Below are 24,861 nucleotides of genomic sequence, written 5' to 3' on the forward strand. Positions count from 1 at the left end.
AAAATTCTAAACACTCTCGGCCGGTAAGTACTGCAAAGACAAATGTTCTTTTCTGATGTTTAATTTTTTCTCTTAATTATCATTTTTAGTTCCATTTTTAGAGTTTTTGACTCTTAAATAGTGGCTTTTTAGGCCAGTCGATTTGTTCATTCATAAAAGCAAGCAGGCAAGATGAAAGGTATTCACTACATCTTTCAAGAGGCAGTACCTGGATGTTTGGTTCCCAAATGCAATCTTCTCTAATATTCACATTGAAAAAAAATGCCATTTAGAGTCTAAGTTAGCTTGAAAAAGAGTTCATACAAAGGGTACAGATGTCCACTTACCATTTTCTTGTTTCTCAGTAATTCTCCTCCTTTCTCAAGAAGAAGAAAATGACAGATGGCAAAAATTATCTTACACGTTCCAGTAGAATGCCTGTTTACCAGAGGAGGTCAGAGCAATCAGTACATCTGGAAAACAAACCAGGAGATGACATATTAGTTATGCAAATATTTCTCTGGAAAGTAGGAACATAAGATATAGGAAAAGTCATACACGGGTGCTTTTCTTGTTCACAGCAACCTGAGTGCAGGTTGTAATCCACTGTGACTTGGGTGTCTAACTTGCCTTCCACCAAGGGAGAATGATCATAGACATGGTAAATGGAATTAATACAGTAAAGCCAATATAATAAGCACTGATGTTTTGTCTTCTGACAGCATATGAATGTGCAAGCATTAAGTTATAGGAGAAAAGGGGCTAATTTTAGATTTGTTCCTAGCCCTCTCCATGTGAATGGTGTCGCTGTGAGCCCAGCAATGAAGTTCACTGTGTTGTAGCAGACTGCGCAGTTCCTGAGTGTGTCAACCCAGTCTATGAACCAGAACAATGTTGTCCTGTCTGCAAAAATGGTAAGACCACACTGCATTAGCTTTTGAAGAGGGGTTAGCACAAAATACAAATATTTCACTACTGCACACCATTCAATGCAAGAGCCCTCTAAGATCTGCCTGTGGCTTTTCGATATGGGCATGGCGGATGTATATTTTTATCCCATCTTAAAGAGAAAATAAACCTGCAGTGGGTTTATTGTGCAGCTTTCCATCTGGGGAATTAAAGCTGTTGTAAGCTGACTTCGTTGTGATCCCTACTATTTCGTGTTGATTTAAAAGGAGTATATTGGAAAGAACACAGTACCATCCTTTTGTAGTGACTGCATTCCTCTCTTTTGTAGAGCCAATGAAGAAGTTCACCCCATTTTGTGGTGTATGACCCAGGATATAGGGCAGGGTAAATGCCAGGTATTTTGTTTTGAATGTAGATAAGACCTTAAGTTTAAAGTTAAATATAAAATTCAAGAAATATTAAATAAAATTAGCATTGCACTTAAATTGAAGTAATAAAGATTAAAAAGTTTAGGGCCTTTATTGTAGGTTTTTATTACAGTGGAACTGTGCTCTCACAGTAACTGCTATAGAGAGCAACTTGTTTTATTTACGACATTATAGGTTCCTTTTTGTCCCTCATGGAATGGAGAGGTTGAACCAACTATAATATCCTAATCACCCAAAATCAACATGATGCTGCAGAGAAGACAATGCAATGCTATAAACCCAAGACAGCGCATCAACAGAGCCAATAGCGCACTTTGCCTTATGACCATGTACTACCAAAAAGGAAAAAATAATTCTTTGCTAGGCCACATTCCACAAATGTTCTGTCATTAATATCTGCTGGAAAAAGTGGTTCTAGCCCCTAATTAAGATAAGCTCACTCACTCTTATGCTGAATTCCTATGCCTTTTCTTGAGTTGGCAATGGCCATCTTTCTCTATTATTTTTTGCTCTGAATTTGGAGCTCACCTACTAATCTTTTCCTTTACAGAAGGGTAATTAGTAAAAATAAGCATAAAGATATCTTTTACCTTTTATAAAAGATAAAACATATTTTTAAAAGATTTTTTAAGTAGCTCTGGTTATTTCTGATAATAATTTTTTTGTGTTTCGGTATCTTCCAAAGGACTTATTAAAAACCTTTGTGACATTTTCCAGATACAGGTTTTGCTATTTCTGATCATATAAATCCATTAACTTGAATATTAAGTTGCTCATCTCGCTCCTCTTTTTCTTCTTATCTCCTTTCTCCAATCTACCTGTCATAGTGACCACTCTCTCACTTAGCAGAAAGAAATAACGCCCCTGAAGTTAACTCATCAAAAATAAATATATGCAAATATATTAAATTTAAGACTTTAAAATTTTAAAGGAACTGAAGAAACTGGAAAAGATACAAGAAAGAACAATAAGAGGATTTAGTGGTTGAAAAATAGGACCTATGAGGACAGACAGAAAGAGTTAGCATAATTTGTCCCAGAGAAGAAAGGCTCAGGTGAGATCAAACTGTCATAAAATATATGAATGGTGAGTCTAAAGTAGAAGAGAAAGTATTATTTTTCATTTACTCCAAGGATAAAAGGAAGAAAAACTCAACTACCTAATCAATCTTTAAAAATTGGATTGACAGGTCTTGGACTGAAGACTGCACTTTTTTTTTTCTTTTTTTCCCCTGGAAGCAACTGTCTAAACAAGTCCTTGAGGCTCTTGCCTTCCCCACATGGCTCTGGTTAGCTTTGTCTTACTTTTAGCTTTGTCTCACAATTATGGTTATAGTTAAAATTTCTTGTCTAGACACATCCAGCATATTCATAGAATTAGAACATGTAAAGCATACGTTTAAAACAGTTTTTACACATGCATCTATCACATCCTTCTAGCGACCCTACGTTAAAGCCCATAATATACCCAGAGTTAATGTCTATGTCATATGTTAAATCAGCCACTACAAACTAGTTACACTTAATTTGATGTCGCCCAAGATTATCCTATTTCTCTCAACCATGTCAGAGTAGAAATTTTTCTCCAAATGAAATCCTCTTTTTACAAAAGTGTATAATGAATAGACTTTACTTGTTCAATCAGTTAATTAATTAGTAACCACTAGTATTTCTGATAAACAGATGCTAAGTACACAAGGTATGTTAAGTTTTCTGATATTTTTTAAATCATGAAGCACTATGAAATGGCCACTTCTGTTCCCTCTTTGTACTTCCAAACAAATTTTCTTTTCTTAAGTAAGGGAAATGAATCTGAATTTAAATTAGTGGAAGGACCCACTGTAATGTAACATTATGAGATGTTATCTTTTTGTTATTAAATGCCGCTAGTTAGTCACATATGCCCCAAAACTAAAGTATAATCGTTGCCAAAGAAGAGTATATCAAGAACCAATGAAGACACCTATGACCACCAGTGATACCAATAATTTTATTGAGAAGATAGACTGAGTCCCAGGTTTTGTTGGCTCTCATTCTAAGCCTAGCCCAGAAAACAGAAACAGATGAATGATATACAGAAGACATGGAGGAAAAATAAATGTTTATTATGACAGTATAACTGGAATAACTTAAGTTTCCAACACATGATTTAAGTCTATCTCATTATATATGGTTATTAACTATAACCATAATAAATATGCCCATTATAGTATAAACAATTTAAAATATAGTTGCTATGTCATAGATTTTTAAAAAGCAACAATAAGCTAAAAATATATCCTATGGATTCAAGGTAGATGCAACTAATTTTAACTTATAAACAGTCATAACATTTTCTACATTTTCTTAAATCTTCATAAATGGTTATTTTGGCGGGCAAGTAATTTTCAGTTTGCATAAATGCTTATTATCTTGGCTGTCAAATACTTTGGTTTTTCATATTAAAATTGATTTTTCTGCCTTCCTGAATTACAACTTGCCAAAAGCATGAGGCATTAAAGTTATAAAACTTTTAAAATATCATTTAAACTTTATATTAAAGATATAAACTTTTGAATGTGATGGAATCCATCACACCTAACCTTATAACTCAACATTCAGCTAATATAGAAATATTTGTTTTGATATTATTTAAGAGCAAACAAAACAAAGAAAGATAACAATATGTACATAGTTTTTCTGTAAAACTGTTTACCAATGAAAATAAACAATTATCTTTGGAAATAAATATTTTAATATTATAAAGTGCAGGGTAATCTACTCCCTAAACAATGGTACCATGTCTTTATTCTTGATAATATAATTTTAAGAATAAGTTTAAGAACATATATTTCCAGGAATTTAATTGTGTAAAGAAGAGAGTTTTAAATTTTCTTGTCTCAGTGATTACCATAAACAAGATTTTCAATGGTTATCAATGACTATACCCAACAGTAATCTATTCACATTAAAATTAGTTCAGTACCAAGAACAGTCTATCAATTTAGCCTGAATAAAATAAAAACACTAAGGAAAGATATGAATGACTGGACAGAGTCTATGTAAGACACATAATAGGAGGAAAAAGATGAGAGTAATTTTTATTTGGTGAGAATTGGGGGGATTGACATAGGAATTTATTGTTTCTAAAAATATTATTAAGCATTTATTTCTCTTTCCTTTACACAGCTCCAAGAACTAGCAATACAAATGCCCTCCTGAAAAATATGACATTTTCAGACTGTTTTTCTTTCCCTGAGATTGTGTTACTTTGACCTATCTTTCAGCCCCAGGCCTTTCCATGTGAATTAATGAGCACTCTTTATGGATTTTTGTTTTTATGGTATGAAAAAAATAATTTAGCACAGCATCTGTTTAAAGAAAACATTATGGTTTGGAATGTCACGGCAATATTTCAAACATTTGGAAACTGACCATAAATTTGACTAGTAATGTGGCTATATGTATATATTATATATATAGCTAAGAATACCTATCATTTATTTTTGTATGTGAATTAATATTAATTTCAAACTCTTGCTCTGCAACCACTCATTCCATTCTTCAGTTGTTCATACATTCTAATATTTTTGTCCCAAGTCATTAAGAATCCATATTTATAGAATGCTGAATATCCGCATTAAAAAATAAAATATGTAGTCAGTTATCAAAATATTTGATCATTGGAGCATCCAAATGACAGACTGCATTTTTTACATTTCATTAGCTGGTTTGTCAGTGAGTTCTGTGTTTTCACTGGAATACATAGTCAGTCATTATTCAAGGCTCAGAAGGAAATGTTACCCCATGAAAAATTTGAAAAGACAGAACGCTCCCACAAAATCCTGTACACATATTAAGTTTTCAGTTCCTTTCAACTAAATTAAAGTTGTCACAAGCCCTGTTCAAATATTTAATTCTATGTCCCTCACTCTCTTCTAGTTTAGTAGTGATGCAAATGGGCAGAAAATAAACTAGGCAAAGGGGCAAATATTAATAGAAAAGAAGAGGACAACAGAGGGGATGAGCCATGCACAATAAGAAAGAGAAGGGACTTCACAGGCATCCAATACCTTCTAAAGGTCCTTGGGAGAACATATTTGCCAAATAAAATTGTTAATATCTCTAATACACAAAGAGCTCCTTAAAATAAATAGGAAAGGAAAACAATTCTACAGGGAAGGAAATTGGCAAAGAGCAAATAAAGGAAATTTACATAAGAAAATGAATTGTCTAATAAAATATATAAAAAATAGTTAATCACCAAAAGGATAAGGAGATAGAAATTAAAACAATGGGATGCCAATTTTTTTTACTGATGATAATGTGGGATTGATGGTGCCTCATATCAGCAAAAATATTGAGAAGAGTTAAGAAAGAGTGGAGAAAATGTTATAAATAAGAAATAAGAAACACAAATTAGAAAGAGAAGGGACTTCACAGGCATCCAACACCTTCTAAAGGTCCTTGGGAGAACATATTTGCCAAATAAAATTGTTAATATATCTAATACACAAAGAGCTCCTTAAAATAAATAAGAAATGAAAACGATTCTGCAGGGAAGGAAATGGGCAAAGAGCAAATAAAGGAAATTTACATAAGAAAATGAATTGTCTAATAAATATATAAAAAATATATAATAATCACCAAATGGATAAGGAGATAGAAATTAAAACAATGGGATGTCAATTTTTTATCGATGATAATGTGGGATTGATGGTGCCTCATATCAGCAAAAGTATTGAGAAGAGTTAAGAAAGAGTGGAGAAAATGTTATAAACTTTTTAAAAGACACTTTCTTTCAAAATGTTTGTATCCCTGAAAGTCAGCAGTTTCGCCTTTTTTACTTTCTCCCACATTCACATACAAAATTTTCACCCCCTTTTGAGAGTGAAAAGTTGGGAGAAAACCTAATAATTCCTCACTGGGATAATTAAATATATGACAGCCTTTCAAAAGACTTCTGATATTTTTTACTGCCATGTAAAATAAAGCAAAAACTGTTTAGAAGAATACATATCATTTTGTATGTAATATAATGTATACTACATATCTAATGTGTACATTTTATGTTATATAATTTAAAATAAAATATGTATCTTATAATAAAATAAGATTTTTATTTTAAATAAGGTACCTTTTTTTTTTTGAGATGAAGTCTAGTTCTGTCACTCAGGCTGGAGTGCAGTGGCACAATCTCAGCTCACTGCAACCTCCGCATCCTGGGTTCAAGTGATTGTCCTGCCTCAGCCTCCCAAGTAGCTGGGATTATAGGTGCCCGCCACCACACCCGGCTAATTTTTGTATTTTTAGTAGAGACGGGGTTTCACTGTGTTGGCCAGACTGGTCTCGAACTCCTGACATTGTGATCCGCCCGCCTCGGCCTCCCAAAGCGCTGGGATTACAGGCGTGAGCCACTGTGCCCGGCCAATAAGATATCATTTTAAATAGATATTGAATTTGTATGTGTATACGAAAAAAGTTAAGTGGCTACATAATAGAATATTAATAATGATTCTTTTAGGCAGAAGTGAGAAGGTAGAGAAAAGAGCTAAAGTCTTTAAAACATTAAATATTTACAAATTAACAAAAACAATAGATGTGAAAAGGTAGTTCACATACAAAATACAAAGTTTCACAAAATACAAAAATTATTATCTCACTAAAAAATCAAATTAGATTATTTTTAGACCCCTTTTTATTTTTGCATGTTGCATTGATAAAGTTCTGAAAGAATACACACCAAATTTTTAACAGTACCCAGTGATCAGAACAGGAAGTAAGAAGTAGAAGTAAGAATCTAGAAGCAGAGAACTTTGACATTTTATTTCACAGGACTCTTTATTAAATAATTTTTACAAATCTATATTTATAATTTAAAATATTTTATCAAACATTTGAAGAAAAAATAATCCTAATTTTATTGAAATTTTTCTAGAGAAAAGGCAAGAAAAAAGCTTTCTTTTTTTAAATGGTATATAAATTGATACAAACCAAAGATTGCAAACTAAAAAAATGAAGCTAAAAAGCTACCTTGCTTATGATTATTAATGGGGAAATCTTAAATAAAATACCATTACAAAATCCTTGATCTAAATCCCTGAGTTCTAGATTTTACAGAGGAAATGCAGTTCATATATTGTATAATATATTACTAGTGGTCTAGGAAAGCATTCTTCAATCAATTACATGAATATTTCTGCAACAAAATATGTAATAATGATACTAAGGAGACTGAATAAAAATAATGAAGAGTCTAATATCATCTCAGGTTAGGGTTTAATCTCACTTGAGTTTTTGTATCAAAGTCATGAAAAGGCCGGGCGTGGTGGCTCTCACCTATAATCCCAGCACATTGGGAAGCTGTAGCGGGCAGATCAGAAGGTCAGGAATTCGAGACCAGCCTGGCCAGCATGGTGAAACCCTGTATCTACAACAACAAAAAAAGCTGTCTGTGGTGCGTGCCTGTAATCCCAGCTACTCAGGAGGCTGAGGCAGAAGAATTGCTTCAACTTGGGAGGCAGAGGTTACAGTGAGCTGAGATCACGCCCTTGCACTACAGCCTGAGTGACAGAGCAAGACTCCATCTCAAAAAAAAAAAAAAAAGACCTGGATTTTCAGAGATTGTCAGAAAGGCATTGTATATTTTGTTAGCAAACAGAAGCTAGCAGCAGATCAAAATAATTATGCAACCTAACCAAATGGGATTTACTAGGGGTCTGCAAAGATAGTTCAATATTAGGAACCCCGTTAGTATAATTTGCCTTGTTAGTCAATTGAGGAGAAAGAGCATGTTATTTCTATAAAATGACATTGTACATGAAAAAGCAAAAAGTAATGACAAATATTCTTGATAAAACAAGACTGAAGTGGACAATTTTTACATGATAAAAATATATCTACCTCAGCCTAAAAGGCCGGAGTTATGTTTAGTAGGTAAACACTAAAGAAATTCCCGATAAAGTCAGGTATAGACAAGGATGTCTACTATCATCTTACATTTCAGATACATAGATAGATGAATACATACATACTAGCTAAAGTAATTAGAAAAGAGAATTCAAGGGAGGAAAACTGGAAAGAAGGAGGTAAAAAAGGTCACTATTTGCAGATGATATGTGATTGCATTCTTGAAAGCCCCAAGAAAATTGACAAAAACTACTATAAACAAGAGAATTTAGTAAGGTAACGGTACAAAATGAACGTGCAGATGTCAAAACATTTATATATACACATATACATATATAAAATAACACATATATGTATTAAAAGAAAAATTTGGCACTGGTGAATGATGCAGAGATATCAATAAAATATAATAGAAAGTTTAACAGTCCTAACTACATATGAAAATTTGGTATGCAATGAAGTTGTACTTCAAATCAATGGGAGAAAGCAGGTTTGTAGAACAAACTGTGCTGGGAAACTGGATAGTTATCAGAAAAAAAATTTAATACCTACTTTATCCCATAATTCTCATATAGAAAGAGCTCTTAGAAATTGATTGTTTTAAAAAGATCAATGACTCTATTTTTAAAATGGGCCAAAAACTTCAAAAGACATTCCAGAGAAAATGAATAAACATTAATTTGGGGGGATACATATTTTACAAAAGCCACAAAGTTTATTAAAACCTATCAAAAATAATAAGGAAACAAACCAGGTTTCTAAATGTAAAAACTCAAATTTATTAGGTTATCTAACAATAAATTAAATGGAAATTCTATACAATTTTCTATGGGATGTCACTTTTTAAATAAGTTGACAAAATAAACATTTCTTGTGAAAATGTTAAATACATGAAAAAATGCATTTGGGGCATTGGAAAATTCAACCTACCAGCTGTATTAATATATAAAGATGTAATTTTAACCAATGTGCTATTGGAACAGAAATAAACAGAAGTGACTAGAAAGTAAAAAAGTAACCCATGTGTGTATTACAATTTAGTATACAATTAAGGTGACATCCAAATATCTGATGAAAGATGTATTCATTTTTTAAAGTGAAATTACATTGCTACCTTACCTATTATATAAAAAGATAAAAATAAATTTAAGTTGGATTAAAATTCTAAATCTAAAAAATCAAATCATAACGTTATGTTGAAAATACTGTAAATATTAACTTGTTCTGAGAATAGGGAAGCTCTTCCTAAGCATAAAAGCAAATAGTTTCTAAAAGAAAAAATGTATGGGTAACATATAATTTCATCTGTAAGTTTTTTCATATATTAAAAGAAGATTGCTATCATGTTGAGTAGTTAGGTTAAGAAAAATAAATATAAATAAGATAGCATCTAATTTAGGAAAGGTAAAATGTAACAAGCATTCTCACACACTACTGGTAAGAGTGTAAATGATATATGCTCTCTGAAGGGTAGTAAAAATGCATGGACCTCTAATGCAGCAATGACACTTTAAAAAAATTGATCAAAAATAATGAGAGAAGAATTTTAAATGGTGTATATGGATATAGTTGTTATAAAGTTGTTTGATAATAGCAACAATTTGGAAAAACTGAAACCTAAATATTTAAGAATAAAGTGACTGGTTAAAGAAACCACAGTATACCCATATGAACTACTAAGAAAGCATTTTAAGTAATATTATAGAAAAAAAGAGCATTTCCCTCACAAATATGTTTACAATATTAAACTAATGAGCCAGAAACTATACATGTACGTACATATATGTGTGTATGTATGTATGTACATATATACATAGTTATTGGTCATATATAGAGAGACCCTATTTTTACTAAAAAGAAAATACATGTATAGGAAAAAGACTAGAAGGAAATACTTCAGAATATTAGTACTGCTTAACTCTATAAGATATGATAACTTTATATGCTAATAGATAATTTTTATTTTCTTCCTTTGACAAACCTATATTTTCTAAATGTCCTGCAACAAGTACATATTATCCTTGTGATTTAAAATTACTATTAAAAAAGAAAATAGAATTTATAACCAAGATGATATAATTTTTTCTTTTACTAAAAAAAAACAATAGCATGTTCCTTATGAGAAATTATACTATGACTTATTAAAATTTGTACTCTATCAACTAATTAACCAACTAATAATTTCTACCACTTGACTTTTCAACACCTTTAACTATGAGATTCTTTTCAAAGCATTTAGAAAGCCTCATTGACCATTTTATGCATCTATTAGGGAAATTGCTAAAATATTCACTTAAGTATATCCATTTACATTTTTATGAAACTACGTGAAAAACCAGCTTTTTAAATTTGAGAATTGGGTGCAAATTGTCCACCTTAATTTAATATGTTCTCACTTCTTTTTAGGTAGACAATTAGTGATAAGCGTAACAGACATGAAACAAACACACTGAACATGAAACATTTTCTGGCAGCTGCACACATACGTTGGCTGCAGAGCCCCTGAAGCAGTTCATGATGCAAGCATGTCCTATGAAAGGCAGTTTCAAAGTCTGCATCTCTACAACTGAAGGTCAGAATTATCATATTCTTATAAAGTAGATGTCAAAACAGAATAATTATAAATAGCTATTTTAATGAGCCACAAACAATAATTTCCTATTTCTTCCATAAAGCTTCCTCCAAAATATGAAAGAAAATATTTATGTTTATATTCTTTTATACCAACAGGATTCCCTCTTAATTCGTCAGCAAATTAGATTTTAGAAGTATTATTTTACAATGTTGACACAATAAAAATTAATGCCATGTTCATTTCCTGCTAATCATGTCGCTTCTAGAATTATCAGGGCTACCTGGTCTTCAAGAAAATGCAGAAAGGAAGGCTAACGTGCAAAATTTTGAACGTTTTCTGTGTTTCTCACTTAAGATATGGAAAATACTTGGGGACTATTTTTTCCCTAAGTAAATGTTTGAAATGTTGAGTCCAGTCCCCCCACAAAACATACATTTTCTCCCTTGAAAACAGACACATTAGGAAGTTGCATGCACTTCTTCAAGTGGCATGCAATACTTTAATGTTCAGTACCCCATTCTGCAGGACGCTTGAGAGACTGATGGAAGGGTGTTGAACACATACATATGGAATTTTTTTTCATAAACATTCATATAATCTTGGAGATAATCAGACTCAAAAACAGTAGCTAGGCATACTGTTGAGTGTATCCCTGAAAACTATTCTTAAACCTCGTTCCTGTCTCATTCTTGAACCTCTCTTCATTTACGGTTTTTTATAGAATATTCCTGTTTTCTAGGATTGTAGACCAACTCTCTAATAAACCACCTCTGTGAAGTGTGCATGGTAGAAAATGGGAAACTGGGATCACCTTGGGAGTTGGATATAGTTTCAGAATTAAATGGGGTGGGGTCTGACTGGGAAGCGAAGGCATTCACTGTTGCCAAGATTCATGAATACCTAGAAATGATATCTCTCCAGAGAGGTTCAAACCACTGGCTATGGGAGAGCCTCACTGAAGGTGCAATACAACTCCTCAGTCTCAGGAGTGGTGAGTCTCCAGTCCACAGTGACCCCCAAGCTCTTCTTCACAGAGCCCAGACATCCATGTATCTCTCAGAGGTACCCAGAGATCAAGTGGTAACTGCTCACACTGAAGGCACAAATTAAGGTACACAGTCTAACTTCATCTAAACCTACTCTCTGATGTAGACATGCTAGGAAGTTACATTCACTTCTTCACTTCACATCAGCACTGGGATATAATACCCTAAGCTTTTCAGGGAGTTGGAATCCCAGAGCAAACTGTGCCCTACCACCCCACCACCATACCCTGAACTGGTTTTGTGTAACCTTTGTGCAGGCTGACAAAAATAAAAACAAAGCTGTGGTGTGTTCTTCATCCTTAAATTTAAATGCCTTCAAAAGAGTTCAGGCAAGATGAGCCTAGAAGGCCTCTAGGAGGTTATCCCTCTATCTTCCTCAGAAGTTTTACGCATCTGGAACAAGAGACTCTAATGTTCAGATTCCTCGGGCACAGAGTCCCAGATTCCCTCCGTCTAAACCTTCTTGGGCTCTTGCATCTCCACGTCATTGTTGAAGAAGGATGCTGGGTGGTCCTGAAAAGATCCCAACCCCTCCTTTCCCAACAGTCACTGTCTTACCCTCACTGCCTGGCTTGGAAATCTTAGGACTGATCTCATGATGCCCTTTTTCCCTGCTTGTCTCAGACCCCACCAGAAGCCCAGAACCACCAGGGTATCCCTCAAACCCTGGACTGTGATCCCCATGTGGTTCTATGAGCTATGAGTTAACAACCCAAATCACCACTGACGAGTCCATTTTGCTGCTTTATTGTTCTCCACCATACCTACTGCCACATAAACAACTACTTTACCTATTGACTTACTGGTCTCCCCTCCTCAGGACACAGGGGTAAACCCCATGAAAGCAAAGATTTCTATCTATTTTGTTCACAGTTGTATTCTTACTATGTACAACACATTGTAGATGCAAATATATATGTTTGTGAATAAATGAATCCACACACACCCATATTGTATCTTCAATATAGCTGTAATTAAATAAGAAGTCTGATTCTTTGAGTTATTTTAAATTACCTTTTGAAATGTATGTTTTCTATTTCATACAGAATAACTTTCACATGGAGAGTCTAGGATGCTTTGGGTGGTGGGAAGGAAGGTGCTTCTCAGAAGATTACTTTTATAATTAAGTTTGGTTTTGTTTCCCACTAAGATTAGCCTGCACATATTAACTGATAGGAGGCAGAGCCAGATGATCTAGAAAAGACAGATGGATTGCCAGGGGAAACCAAGTCTAGCTTGAACTTTTACTGTTTCATAATCTCACCATGGATACCTAAAGCTCCTGTTTATTAAGAACAGACTTCATGTAATGTGTGGGTCACTTTAGTGCAAAATTAATGTTATACATTACCCAGTATCATTCTCAATGATTTATCAAATTCTAAAGATAAAGTATGTTAATGTCTGCAAAACACCTGAAACATATCAGGGCTTAATAAACAAGAGCTAGTGTTACTTAGTAGTTACATTAATTATCATCATTAGACCAGCCATTGAGAAAACATGTGAAAAGGGCAGCTGTTCCCTCAGAAGGTACCATCAGCAAACACCCCTTTCCATCCTATTCTCCCAGCACTCAATGCCCTCTGAGTCATCCTAGAGGCACCTATCCCAGGTGTCTTCTCCTCTATGGGCCAGGACCCTCCTGCTGTTCCCGTCATCCAAGGTTTGCTCTTCCCCACATTCCAACTAATTGGGGCCATATTTTATGACTCAGTCATCTGATTAACCCCAAAATGCTCCACCTTGGGAAAATATAAGTAACTAAACTGGTGTGTTTAATACCTGATGTCCCAGCTATTTCCCTCAAATGTTTAGTGGCATTCATTATGAAAATTGTAGAAGGGAAAGGGATTGCGAGTGTGAGAGTATTTTTGAATGTGTGTGGATACCTAGATATACACTGTGGTAGGCTAGAAGTATTGAGCAGCTTTTCTGTCCATCTCAGATAACATAGCATAGGGGGTTGATTGGACTTTTTAAGACGTTACAAAGCCATGAGCATTGATGAAATATGTGATTTGAAACATTTTGGTAAAATCAACAGAATTTAATGTGAAGACAAGAAACAAAGAAAATGTGCCTTGATATCAGAGCAGTGGGAGAAAAAATTGATTGTAGGAGATAATAGTTAATTCTAGATATCACATTATGTGACTTAAAAATAAGTCAGAAATATGGCATAAAACGCAAACAAAGGAAACTTGCAACCAATACCTCTTTTGACACATAGTGATTGGGAAATCCTCCAAGAATTGCTGTGGCAGTGGCAGGAAGCCCTTGCAGCAAGACCTCTGATATTTAAATGTAGCTCTGAGCTGCTTCAAATCAATCTATCAGAAATGTTAAACCTCTTTTGAAATATATTTATGGTTGGATGCCCCTCAATTGAGAAAGGGGAAATAGGAAGTTCCTGCATACATACTTATTTTGCTTACATGTGCTTCATTTGTACAAGGTGATAGAAAAGAGCAGCCATAAATGCTACTGTTTGTCAGGGTGGATAACTAGCCAGCCCCGAGTCTTTCCTTCCTTTTACCCATTACTTTCATATGTTTTGCAGAAAGGTCCCTAATGCAATATATCTGCCTTCTGGAAGGCTAAGCTCGGTTACTTTCCCATGTTGTTAAATAATTAGATAGTTGGCAGTGTTGCGTCCAAATTTTGAAAGCCTCCTGCTCCAACTTTCTGTGTTAGGGTTTGAAATAGGGGCAAGATGCAGGGCACTGGGCATTGACTCATGTGTTTAAGGTATAGGGTTATTGATGTCTTTGGATTAGATGTGATGACTCCTTTGCGAATGGGGAAAGATGACAATGACAAGGAACCCAGGAGGAAGTCTGCAGTGAAGAGGAAAGCACGTGAGCCTTTCAAGCCAGAACTCCTGCAGGCTGATGGCAAAATCTTCATTGAATTCTTGTACTTACAGTAAGTGCAAGAGTCAGGTCTCAGCTGAGTGAAGTAATCAGCCCCCTATGCAGTGTCATCAGAGAGGGACAGAAAAGCTGTTCAACCCATCACTATGGTGACCCTTCTAGCCTATCACAGTATGTGTCTAAGCACCCATGTGGATTCCAAAATACTCTCACACTCCAATTCCTTTCCCTTCTAAAATTTGCATAATGAATGTTACTAAAAATTTGAGGGAAAGAGTTGAAACATCAGGTATTAAACACATCAGTTTAGTTACATATATTTTCCTAATGTGGAGCATTCTTGTGTTAATCGTATAACTAAGTCATAAAATATGGACCCAATTAGTTGGAATATGGGGAAGAGCAAACCCTGGATGACAGGGAGACAGCAGGAGAATCCTAACCCAGAGAATAGAGGGCTCCTGGGATAGATGCCTGTAGGATGAGTCAGGGGGCAACGGGTGCTGGGAGAGTGGGATGGAAAGAGGTCTCTGTTGATGACACCTGCTGAGGGGAATGGTTGCCCTTTTCACATGTTTTCTCAATGGCTGGTCTAATGATGATTAATATAACTACTAAGAGTAACACTGGCTCTTGTTTATTAAGCCCTGATATGTTTAGGTGCTTGAAGGCATTAACATATTTAACCTTTACAATAGTCCTATAAAGGGGAAATAATTATAATTACTAATTTGTGGAGGAGGAAGCTGAAGCTGAGCTAAAATAAGTAAATTGCCCTTAGATTGCTGAGTTTTGAACCACACTCCATCAAATTTCAAAGCCTGCGTTCTTAATCAGTAGTTCCTAAAGCGTATTCCCAGACCAGCAGCATCAGTATTAGGTAGAAGCTAGTTAAAAATGCAAATTTCTGAACCCATTCTAGATTTTTTCAATCAGAAAATTTGGGACTGGGACCCGCATTCTATGTCTTAACAAGGCCTCCAGAAATTCTGTTGCTCAAAGATCAAGAAATATATACTTCTTTTTAGGTGCTAATATTAAGAAATTCGTTCTAAAAATCCTTCCTAAGGAAGGATAAGTGGGTGGGGGTGGGGGTGGGGGCAGTAAAAGCTGAAATAATTGTCATCCAATGACTACCTGTGAGAATGTTCTACTAAGACAAGAAGAAAGATAAGGCTGGAAAGGAAGAGTCAGACCCCAAAATGCCCAGGAGTCAAAGCAAAGCCACCTGGGCTGGAGAAGATCTATGAATGCTAAATCTTAGTAGGGGCAAAGGCAAGTCCTCCAGGGTCTAGAAGTGGAAATAGGTGGGAGATACCAGGGAGATAGTATTCAGGTTAAGCTGCCAAGAATGGCTATTCTTAAGGCTCATGGCATTTTTTAATAACAAAGTCATGAGCATTGAGAGCTAAATTCAACCAATTTTTAAAGGCAGCAAAAGTCACTCAAGAAGGCACAATAATGAAAGGAAAGGCAATGTGAGATGAATAATGGTTGCTAATTCCTTTTTCATTCATCAGCGTCTTTACTGATGTATTTTAAAGAAGTGCTTGTTTCAAGTAACATATTCTTTCTGGATATGAGTCATGGCAACTATTAATAAAATTTTATGTCGTGATTTTATTTAAAAATTTTGATTTTTAAATAATTCTATCGAGATATAATTAAATGAACTGTACATTTTTAAAATATTTCCTGTTCTGACATGTATACCTGTGAAACTATTGTCATAATCAAGAGAATACACATATTCATCACTCCTAAAACTTCCTTCAAGTTCCTTTGTAGTTCTTCCCTCCAGTCCTTCTCTGCCCCATCCCATTCCAGGCAATCTCTGTTCCGCTTTCAGTCCTTGTACATCAATTTGCATTTCCTAGCACTCTGTATAAATGGAATCATTCAGTATGCAATCTCTTTTGTTTGTTTTTGGCTTTTTGTGTGTGTGTTTGTGTGCGTGGCAGGGTCTAGCTGTGTCACCCAGACTGGAGTGCAGTGGCACAATCACAGCTCACTGCAGCCTCAACCTCCTGGGCTCAGATGATCCTCCCACCTCAGCCTCCCAGTAGCTGGGACTACAGATGCACACCACCACGCTTGGCTAATTTTTTGTAAAGACAGGTTTTTGCCATGTTGCCCAGGCTAGTCTCTACTCTTTTTCATCTAGCTTTTTTCATTCAGCATAATTATTTTGAGATTCATACATGCTGTGGCATGTATCAATGGTTCATTCCTTTTTAACTACTTGATCACATAGCTACACCACAGTATAATTTATCTGTTCACTTGTTGATGGATATTTAGGTTGTTTCTAATTTTTGATTATTACAAATAAAGCTGCTAGAACTAAACAGAAGCCTTCGTATGGATACTTTCTTTTTTGAAAATGCCTAGGAGTGGAATCCTAGATCATATGGTAGATGCATACGTAACTTTTTTTTTAATGCCAAAGTGCCTCAAAATGGCTGTACCATTTCAAATTCCCATGAAAAATGGGATTGCCAGTTTCTCCACCTCCTCACCAATGCTTGGAATTACCAGTCTTGTTTAATTTTAGCTCTTCTAGTAAACATGTATTGTTCTGTCATCGTGTTGTTAAGTTGCATTTTCCTAATGACTAGTGAGGATTAGTCTCTTTTCATATGATATGTTTCCACCTGTGTATCTTCTTTGGTGAAATGTCTGTTCAAATCATTTGCTCATTTTTTTATTAGCTTGTTCTTGAGTTTGGAGAATTCTTTATATATTCTGTAGACAAGTCCTTTATGAGACATATGCTTTGCAACTATTTCCCATCAGTCTATGGCATGTCTTTTCATCCCTTTCACAATGTCTTTGGGAGAGCAGTTTTTAATTATAATAAAGTATAATTTATCACTATTTTATGAATTGTGCTTTCGGTTGTAACCAAGAAATCTTGACCTAACTCGGTCAAAAAAATATTTTTCCTTTGTTTTCTCCTATTAATAGAAGTATCTTAGTTTCAGTTTTCATTTATGTCCATGATTCATTTTGAGTTAATTTGTGAATATGATGCAAGAAACTGATTGAAGATTTTTTTTAAATATGAATATCCAGTTGTTTTAGCACCATTTGCCAAGAAAACTATTCCTTCTCCACTGAACTGCATTTGTGTCATTGTTAAAAATCAGTTGTCTATGCTTATATACAAATGCAATAATTTCTGAACCCTGTATTCTGTTTTACCAAAGTTGTTTAGCTGTTCTAGGTTCTTTGATTTTCTATCTGAAGTTTAGAATCAGTTTATCCATTTATATCTCCCCTCATAAAAGTATATTGGAATTTTAATTGGTATTTCATTGACTCTATACACCCATTTGAGGAAAATTAGCATCTTAACAATACTGAGCCTTCCAATTCATGAATATGGTATGTCTCTCCATTTATTTAGTTCTTCCTTAATTTCTCTCAGCACTATTGTGCAGTTTTCAATGTACAGGCTTTTCACGTATTTGCTCAGTTTTGTCCCAAAGAATTTTTTTTCTTTTTTTGAGATGGAGTCTCGCTCTGTTGCCCAAGCTGGAGTGCAGTGGCACAATCTCATCTCACTACAACCTCCTCCCAGGTTCAAGCACTTCTCCTGTCTCAGCCTCCCAAGTAGCTAAGATTACAGGCGTGTGCTGCCACACCCAGCTAATTTTTTGCATTTTAGTAGAGATGGGATTTCACCTTGTTGCCTAGGCTGGTCTCGAACTCCTGAGCTCAGGCAGTCCACCCGCCTCTGCCTCCCAAAGTGCTAGAATTACAGGAGTGAGCCACCGCACCCAACCTTTTAAATACTCTTGTAGTTAGTATGGATTTTTAAAGATTTTCTGACTATTTGATACTAGTATATAGAAATAGAATTGATATTTATATATTGCTCTTGGGTTCTGAAATGTTGTTAAACTCAACTATTGGATCTAGTAGCTTTTTATTTTATGTGTGTGTATGTAGATTCAGTTGAATTTTTCCACATAGACAATCATGTTGTCTGTGAATAAAGACAGTTCTATTACTTCCTTACCAATTTGGATGCATTTTAGTTTTTTATCTTATTGTGCTTTTTAGAACATCCCATACAACGTTGAATAGAGATGGTAAAAACTGTACATTCTTAGGTTGTTCTGATCTTGTAGGATAATCATTCAGTCTTTCCTAAGTATAATTTTATTAATAGGTTTTTCATAGATGCTTGTTATCAGTTTGAAAAAGTCCCCTTCTAGTAGTACTTTACTAAGATTTTGTGTGGGCTTTTTTTTTTTTTACTCAGGAATTGATGTTGGATTTTCCTAAAGGATTTTTGTGTGTCTATTGAGATAATCATGTGGGGTTTATGTTAGTTTACTAGTATACTGAATTACATTGATTGATTTTCAATTTTTTTTTTTTTTTTTTTGAGACGGAGTCTCACTCTGTTGCCCAGGCTGGAGTGCAGTAGCGCAATCTTGGCTTACTACAAGCTCTGCCTCCCAGGTTCATGCAATTCTCCTGCCTCAGCCTCCGAGTAGCTGGGACTACAGGCGCCTGCCACCACGCCCAGCTAATTTTTTATATTTTTAGTAGAGATGGAGTTTCACCGTGTTAGCCAGGATGGTCTCGATCTCCTGACCTTATGATCTGCCTGTCTCATCCTCCCAAAGTGCTGGGATTACAGGCTTGAGCCACCGTACCCGGGCTAAGTCAACTTTGCATTCCTGAGATAAACTGCACTTGTTCAAAGGTACTGTCCTTTTTATATAAGATCGATTTTGATTTGCAAAAAATTTTTTTAAAATTGGTCATCTAAGCTTATGAGGCATATTATAGTTTTCTTTTCTGTTGATGCATTTATCATGTTTGGGTATCAAGATATTGCTGTCAGCATAGAATGAATTAGGAACATAGTCTCTCTTATTCAATTTTCTGGAAGAGTTTCTATAGAATTAGTATACATATATATGTTAAATGTTTGATAGAATTCACCAATGACCTATGATACTATCTGAATTTCAGTTTCCTTTGTAAAAAAGATTTTTTAAATAAATTTATTTTATATTTATAACCATGACTTAGCTTTGGAAGTTTGTATCTTTAAAGAATTATACCATTTTGTCTAAGCTGCTGGATTTATGGTCATAAAGTTGTTAATAATATTGCCTTAGTAAACTTTTAATATTTTGATTCTATGTAATTTCAGCTTTCTCATTTTTTAACCAATATATTTGCACATATTTATGGGTTACATTTAATATATTGTCAAATGCATGGAATGTGTAATGACCAGCTCCGAGTATTCAGGATATTCATCGCCACTAGCATTTATAATTGCTATGTGTTGGGGACATTTTAAGACCCCTCTTCCAGCTATTTTGAAATATACAAAATATTGTTTTAACTATAGTCACCTTACTTTGCTGTCAAACATTAGAACTTATTCCTTCTGTTTGTTTGTACCCACCAACCAACATGAGATAATCCCCTCATTAACTCACCGCAGAACAATCTCTCTCCCCTGCCTCTGGTAACTATCAATTGACTCTCTAGCTCCATTAGATTAACTTTTTTAGCTCCCACATGTAAGTGTAAACATGTGAATATTTCTCTTTCTGTGCTTGGCTCATTTCACTTAATGTCCTCCAATTCTATCCAGGTGGCTGAAAAAAACTATGTCATTTTTTTTAATATCTGAATAGTATTTCATTGTGTACAGATACCACATTTTCTTTATTCATTCATTGACAGACACTTTGGTTGATTCCATATCTTGGCTATTGTGAATAGTGCTACAGTAAACACGGCAATGATGGTATCCCTTTGATATACTGATTTCCTTTCCCTTGGATAAATACACAGTAGTAGAATTGCTGGATCATATATTAGTACTGCTTTTTAGTTTTCTAAGAAATTTCTGTACTGTTTTCAATAATGGCTGTACCAGTTTACAGTCCCATTAACAGTGTATAAGCTTCCCTTTTCTCTTCATCCTCACCAGCATCTGTTATTTTTTTGTCTCTTTGATAATAGCATTTCTAACTGGGGTAAACTGATATCTCATTGGGTTTTGACTTGAATTTTCCTGATGATTAATGATGCTGATCATTTTTTCATATACCTGTTGGCTATTGGCATGTCTTCTTTTGAGAAATGTCTGTTCAGATCCTTAGTCTACTTTTTAATGTGATTGTTTGGTTTTTGTTTGGGGTTTTTTTGTTTTGTTTTGTTTTGTTTTGTTTTGCTGTTGAGTCCCTTGTATATTCCGGACATTACGCCTTTGTCAGATGAAAAGTTCACAAATACTTTCTCCCATTTAACTTACTGTCTCTTTACTCTGTTGATTGTATTCTTTGCTGTGCAGAAGCTTTTTAGTTTAATATAGTCCCATGTGTCTATTTTTATTTTTGTTGCCTGTGCTTTTGAGGCTTTAGCCATAAAATATTTTCCTAGACCAACATCCTGGAGCTTTTCCCCTATGATTTCTTCTACTAGTTTTATAGTTTGGGGTCTTACTTTTAAGTCTTTAATCCATTTTGAGTTGATTTTTCATATGGTGAAAGACACTAGTTTTATTCTTTGCTTATGAATATCCACTTTTCCCAGTACCACTTATTGAAGAAAGTGTTTTCCCCCCACTATGTGTTCTTGGCATCTTTGTCAAAAATCAATTGGCTGTAAATATATGGATTTATTTTTGGGTTCTTTATTGTGTTCTGTTGGTCTGTGTGTTTGTTTTTATATCAACAGCATGATGTTTTGGTTACTATAACTTTTTAATTTATTTTGAAGTAGTGTGATGCTTTCAGCTTTGTTCTTTTTGCTCAAGATTGCTTTGAGTATTCAGACTCCTTTTTTATTCCATACAAATTTTAGAATTTTAAAAAATTTCTGTGAAAAATGTTATTTGTATTTTGAAAGAAATTGCGTTGAGTCTGTAGAATGCTTTGGGTAGAAGCATCCTTTTAGCAACGTTCTTCTGATCCATGAACATGGAATGAACCTCCTCACTTAAATTTATTCCTAGACAGGTTTTTGGTGGGGCAAGGATTAGGTATTGTAAAGTCTTGTAATTCCTTTTAAAGGAATTAAAGTCTTGATTTCTTTTTCAACTAGCTCATTGTTGGTGTATAGAAACACTATTGATTTTTATGTGCTGATTTTGTACTCTGCAATTTATCAGATCCAAAAGTTTTTGGTGTAATCTTTAGGTTTATTAACATCATATCTGCAAAGAGTGGTAATTTGACTCTCCTGTATCCAATTTGGATACCTTTTATTTCCCTTGACTGGTTGCTTTGGTTGTGGATTCAAGTACTATGTTGAATAGGAGTGGTGAAAGTGGGCATTCTTGTCTTGTTCCAGTTTTTAGAAAAAAGACTTTCAGCTTCTTCCCATTCATTATAATTTTAGCTATATGTTTGCTATATATGGGCTTTATTATGTTGAGACATGTTCCAAGCTTAGTGTTTTTATCATGAATGGATGTTGAATTTTATCAAATGCTTTCTCTGTGTCTCTTGAGATGATCATAATGTTTTTGTCCTTCATTCTTTTGATATGATGTATCACATTTATGCATTTGGTTATGCTGATCCATCCCTACATCTCTGGAAGAAATCTCACTTGATCATGGTGCATTATCTTTTGCATATGCCATTGAATTTTATCTGTTAGTATTTAGTTGAAGATTTTGGCATCTATGTTCTTCAGGGATATTGACCTGTAGTTTTCTTTCTTCTATTGTTTCCTTGTCTGGTTTTGGTATCAGGGTGATGCTGGCTTCAGGAATGAGTTGGAGAAAATTTCCTCCTCTTCGGTTTTTTTGAATAGTTTGAGGACAATAGGTTTTTCTTCTAATGTGGCAGTAAAACCATCAAGTCCTGGGCGTTTCTTTGTTGGGAGACTTTTTGTAACTGATTCTATCTCATCACTCATTATTGGTCTATTCAGGTTTTCTATTTCTTCCTGATTCAGTCTTGGTAGGTTGTATGTGTCCATTGCCCGTAGGTTTGCAGTATGTTAACATACAGTTTTTCATACAAGTCTTTGGTCATCTTTTTTATTTCTGTAGTATCAGTTGTAATGTTTCCTTTTTCATTCCTGATTTGTATGAGTGTCTTCTTTTTTTCATGGTTAGTCTACTTAACCGTTTATCAATTTTGTTTATCTTTTCAAAAAGACAACTTTTTGTTTCCTTGATATTCTATGTGGATTTTTTTTAGCTTCTAATTTGTTTAGTCTGTTCTGATTGTAATTCCTTCTTTCTTTATACTCATTTTGGGTTTTGTTTGTTCTTGCTTTTCTTCTTCCTTAAGGGGCATCATTAGGTTGTTTATTTAAAATCTTTCTACTTTTCGGATGTAGGTGGTTATTGCTATAAATGACCCTCTTAGCACAGCTTTTGCTCTATTACCATGGGTTTTGGTATGTTGTGTTTTCATTCCATTTGAGAATTTTTTCAGTATCTTAATTTCTTCTTTTACCTAGTGGTCATTTTAACTTTGATGTATTTGTACAGTTTCCACAGTTGTCTTATTAATTTCTAGTATTATTTCATTGTGGTCTTAGAAGTTACTTGGTATAATTTTGAATTTTAAAAATGTGTTGAGACTTGCTTTATGGCCTAACATATGGACTATCCCAAAGAATGTTCCATATGCAGATGAAAAAAATGTGTATTCTGCTGCTGTTGGATAAAATATTCTGTAAATGTCTGTTAGGTTCATTTGGTCTAATGTGCAGTTTATATCCAATGCATCCTTGTTGATTTTCTGTGTAGATGATGTCCAATGCTGAGAGTGGTTTGAAGTCCCTAACAATTATTGCATTGGGGTATATCTCTCCTTTTAGATCTAGTAATATTACTTTATATATCTGGATACTCTGGTGTTGGTGCACATGTGTTTAGAATTGTTATATCTTGTTGATGAATTGATCTCTTTATCATTATAATAACCTTCTTTATCTCTTTTTACTAGTGTTGACTTGAAGTCTGTTGTATGTGACACAAGTGTAGCTACTCCTGCTCACTTTTTGTTTCCATTTCTGTGGAATGACTTCTTCCATCCTTTTACTTTCTATGTATGTGTCTTTAAGGGGGAAGTGGGTTTCTTTTAGGCAGCACATAGTCAGATCACATTTTTTAAATCAATTCAACTAAACTTTTAAATGGAAAATTTAATCTATTTACATTCAAAGTGGTTATTATTTATTTTGTTAATTATTTTCAGATTGCTTTGTATGTCCTTTGTTCCTTTCTTCCCTCTTATTGTTCCCGCTTGTTGGTTTTCTGTAGCAGTAACATTTGAATCCTTTCTCTTCTTCATTTGTGTTTGCTTTACCAATGAGTTTTATATTTTGTGTGTGTTTTAATGAGGGTTGATATTGTCCTTTCACTACCAGGTGTAGGACTCCAGGACTCTCTTAAGCATTTCTGTTGGACTGGTCTAGTGGTGATGAATTCGTTCTTTTTACATGTCTGGAAAAGACTGGTCTTCCTTCATTTGTGAATAACTTTGCTGGGTATAGGATTCTTCATTGCTAGTTTTTTTTCCTTTCAGCATTCTGAATATACGATCCTGTTTTCTTATGACCTGTACAGTCTCTGCTGACAAATTCACTTACTCTGATAGACATTTCCCTATATGTAAATAGATGCTTTCCTCTTGTTTCTAGAATTATTTCTTTTCCTTTGACTTTTTTTTTTTTTTTTTTTGAGATGGAGTTTCACTCTTGTCGCCCAGGCTGGAGTGCAATGGTGTGATCTCGGCTCACTGCAACGTCCGTCTCCCAGGTTCGAGTAACTCTCCTGCCTCAGCCTCGCGAGTAGTTGGGATTACAGGCACCTGCCACCATGCCCAGCTAATTTTTGTATTTTTAGTAGACACAGGGTTTCACCATGTTGGCGGGTTTCACCATGTTGGCCAGTTTCACTCCTGACCTCAGGTGATCCGCCTGCCTCAGCCTCTTAAAGTGCTGAGATCACAGGCGTGAGCCACCATGCCTGGCCTTCTTTGACTTTTGACAGTATAATTACAGCAAGCCTTGGAAATCTTTTTGAATTGTGCCTATTTGGAGGTTTCTGAGCTTTTTGTATCTGGATGTGTAAACCTCTTGCTAGGTTTGGGAAGTGTTCAGCTATCATTTTGTTAAATAGATTTACTATATCTTTGCTTTCTCTTCACTTTC

At 34.6% G+C, this 24,861-nt stretch overlaps 1 protein-coding gene across 1 annotated transcript in view; it reads left to right on the forward strand.

Moving 5' to 3' along the window:
- The window catches only part of VWC2L (von Willebrand factor C domain containing 2 like), a 167,721-nt gene that overhangs the window by 24,505 nt on the left and 118,355 nt on the right, over positions 1–24,861 (forward strand). The window contains exon 3 of the mRNA XM_526017.9: positions 764–893. Within this exon, the coding sequence (XP_526017.1) occupies positions 764–893 (130 nt within the window). The remainder of the gene's footprint in view (positions 1–763; positions 894–24,861) is intronic.

Source organism: Pan troglodytes, chromosome 13 (assembly GCF_028858775.2).
Source record: "Pan troglodytes isolate AG18354 chromosome 13, NHGRI_mPanTro3-v2.0_pri, whole genome shotgun sequence".
NCBI lineage: Eukaryota > Metazoa > Chordata > Mammalia > Primates > Hominidae > Pan > Pan troglodytes.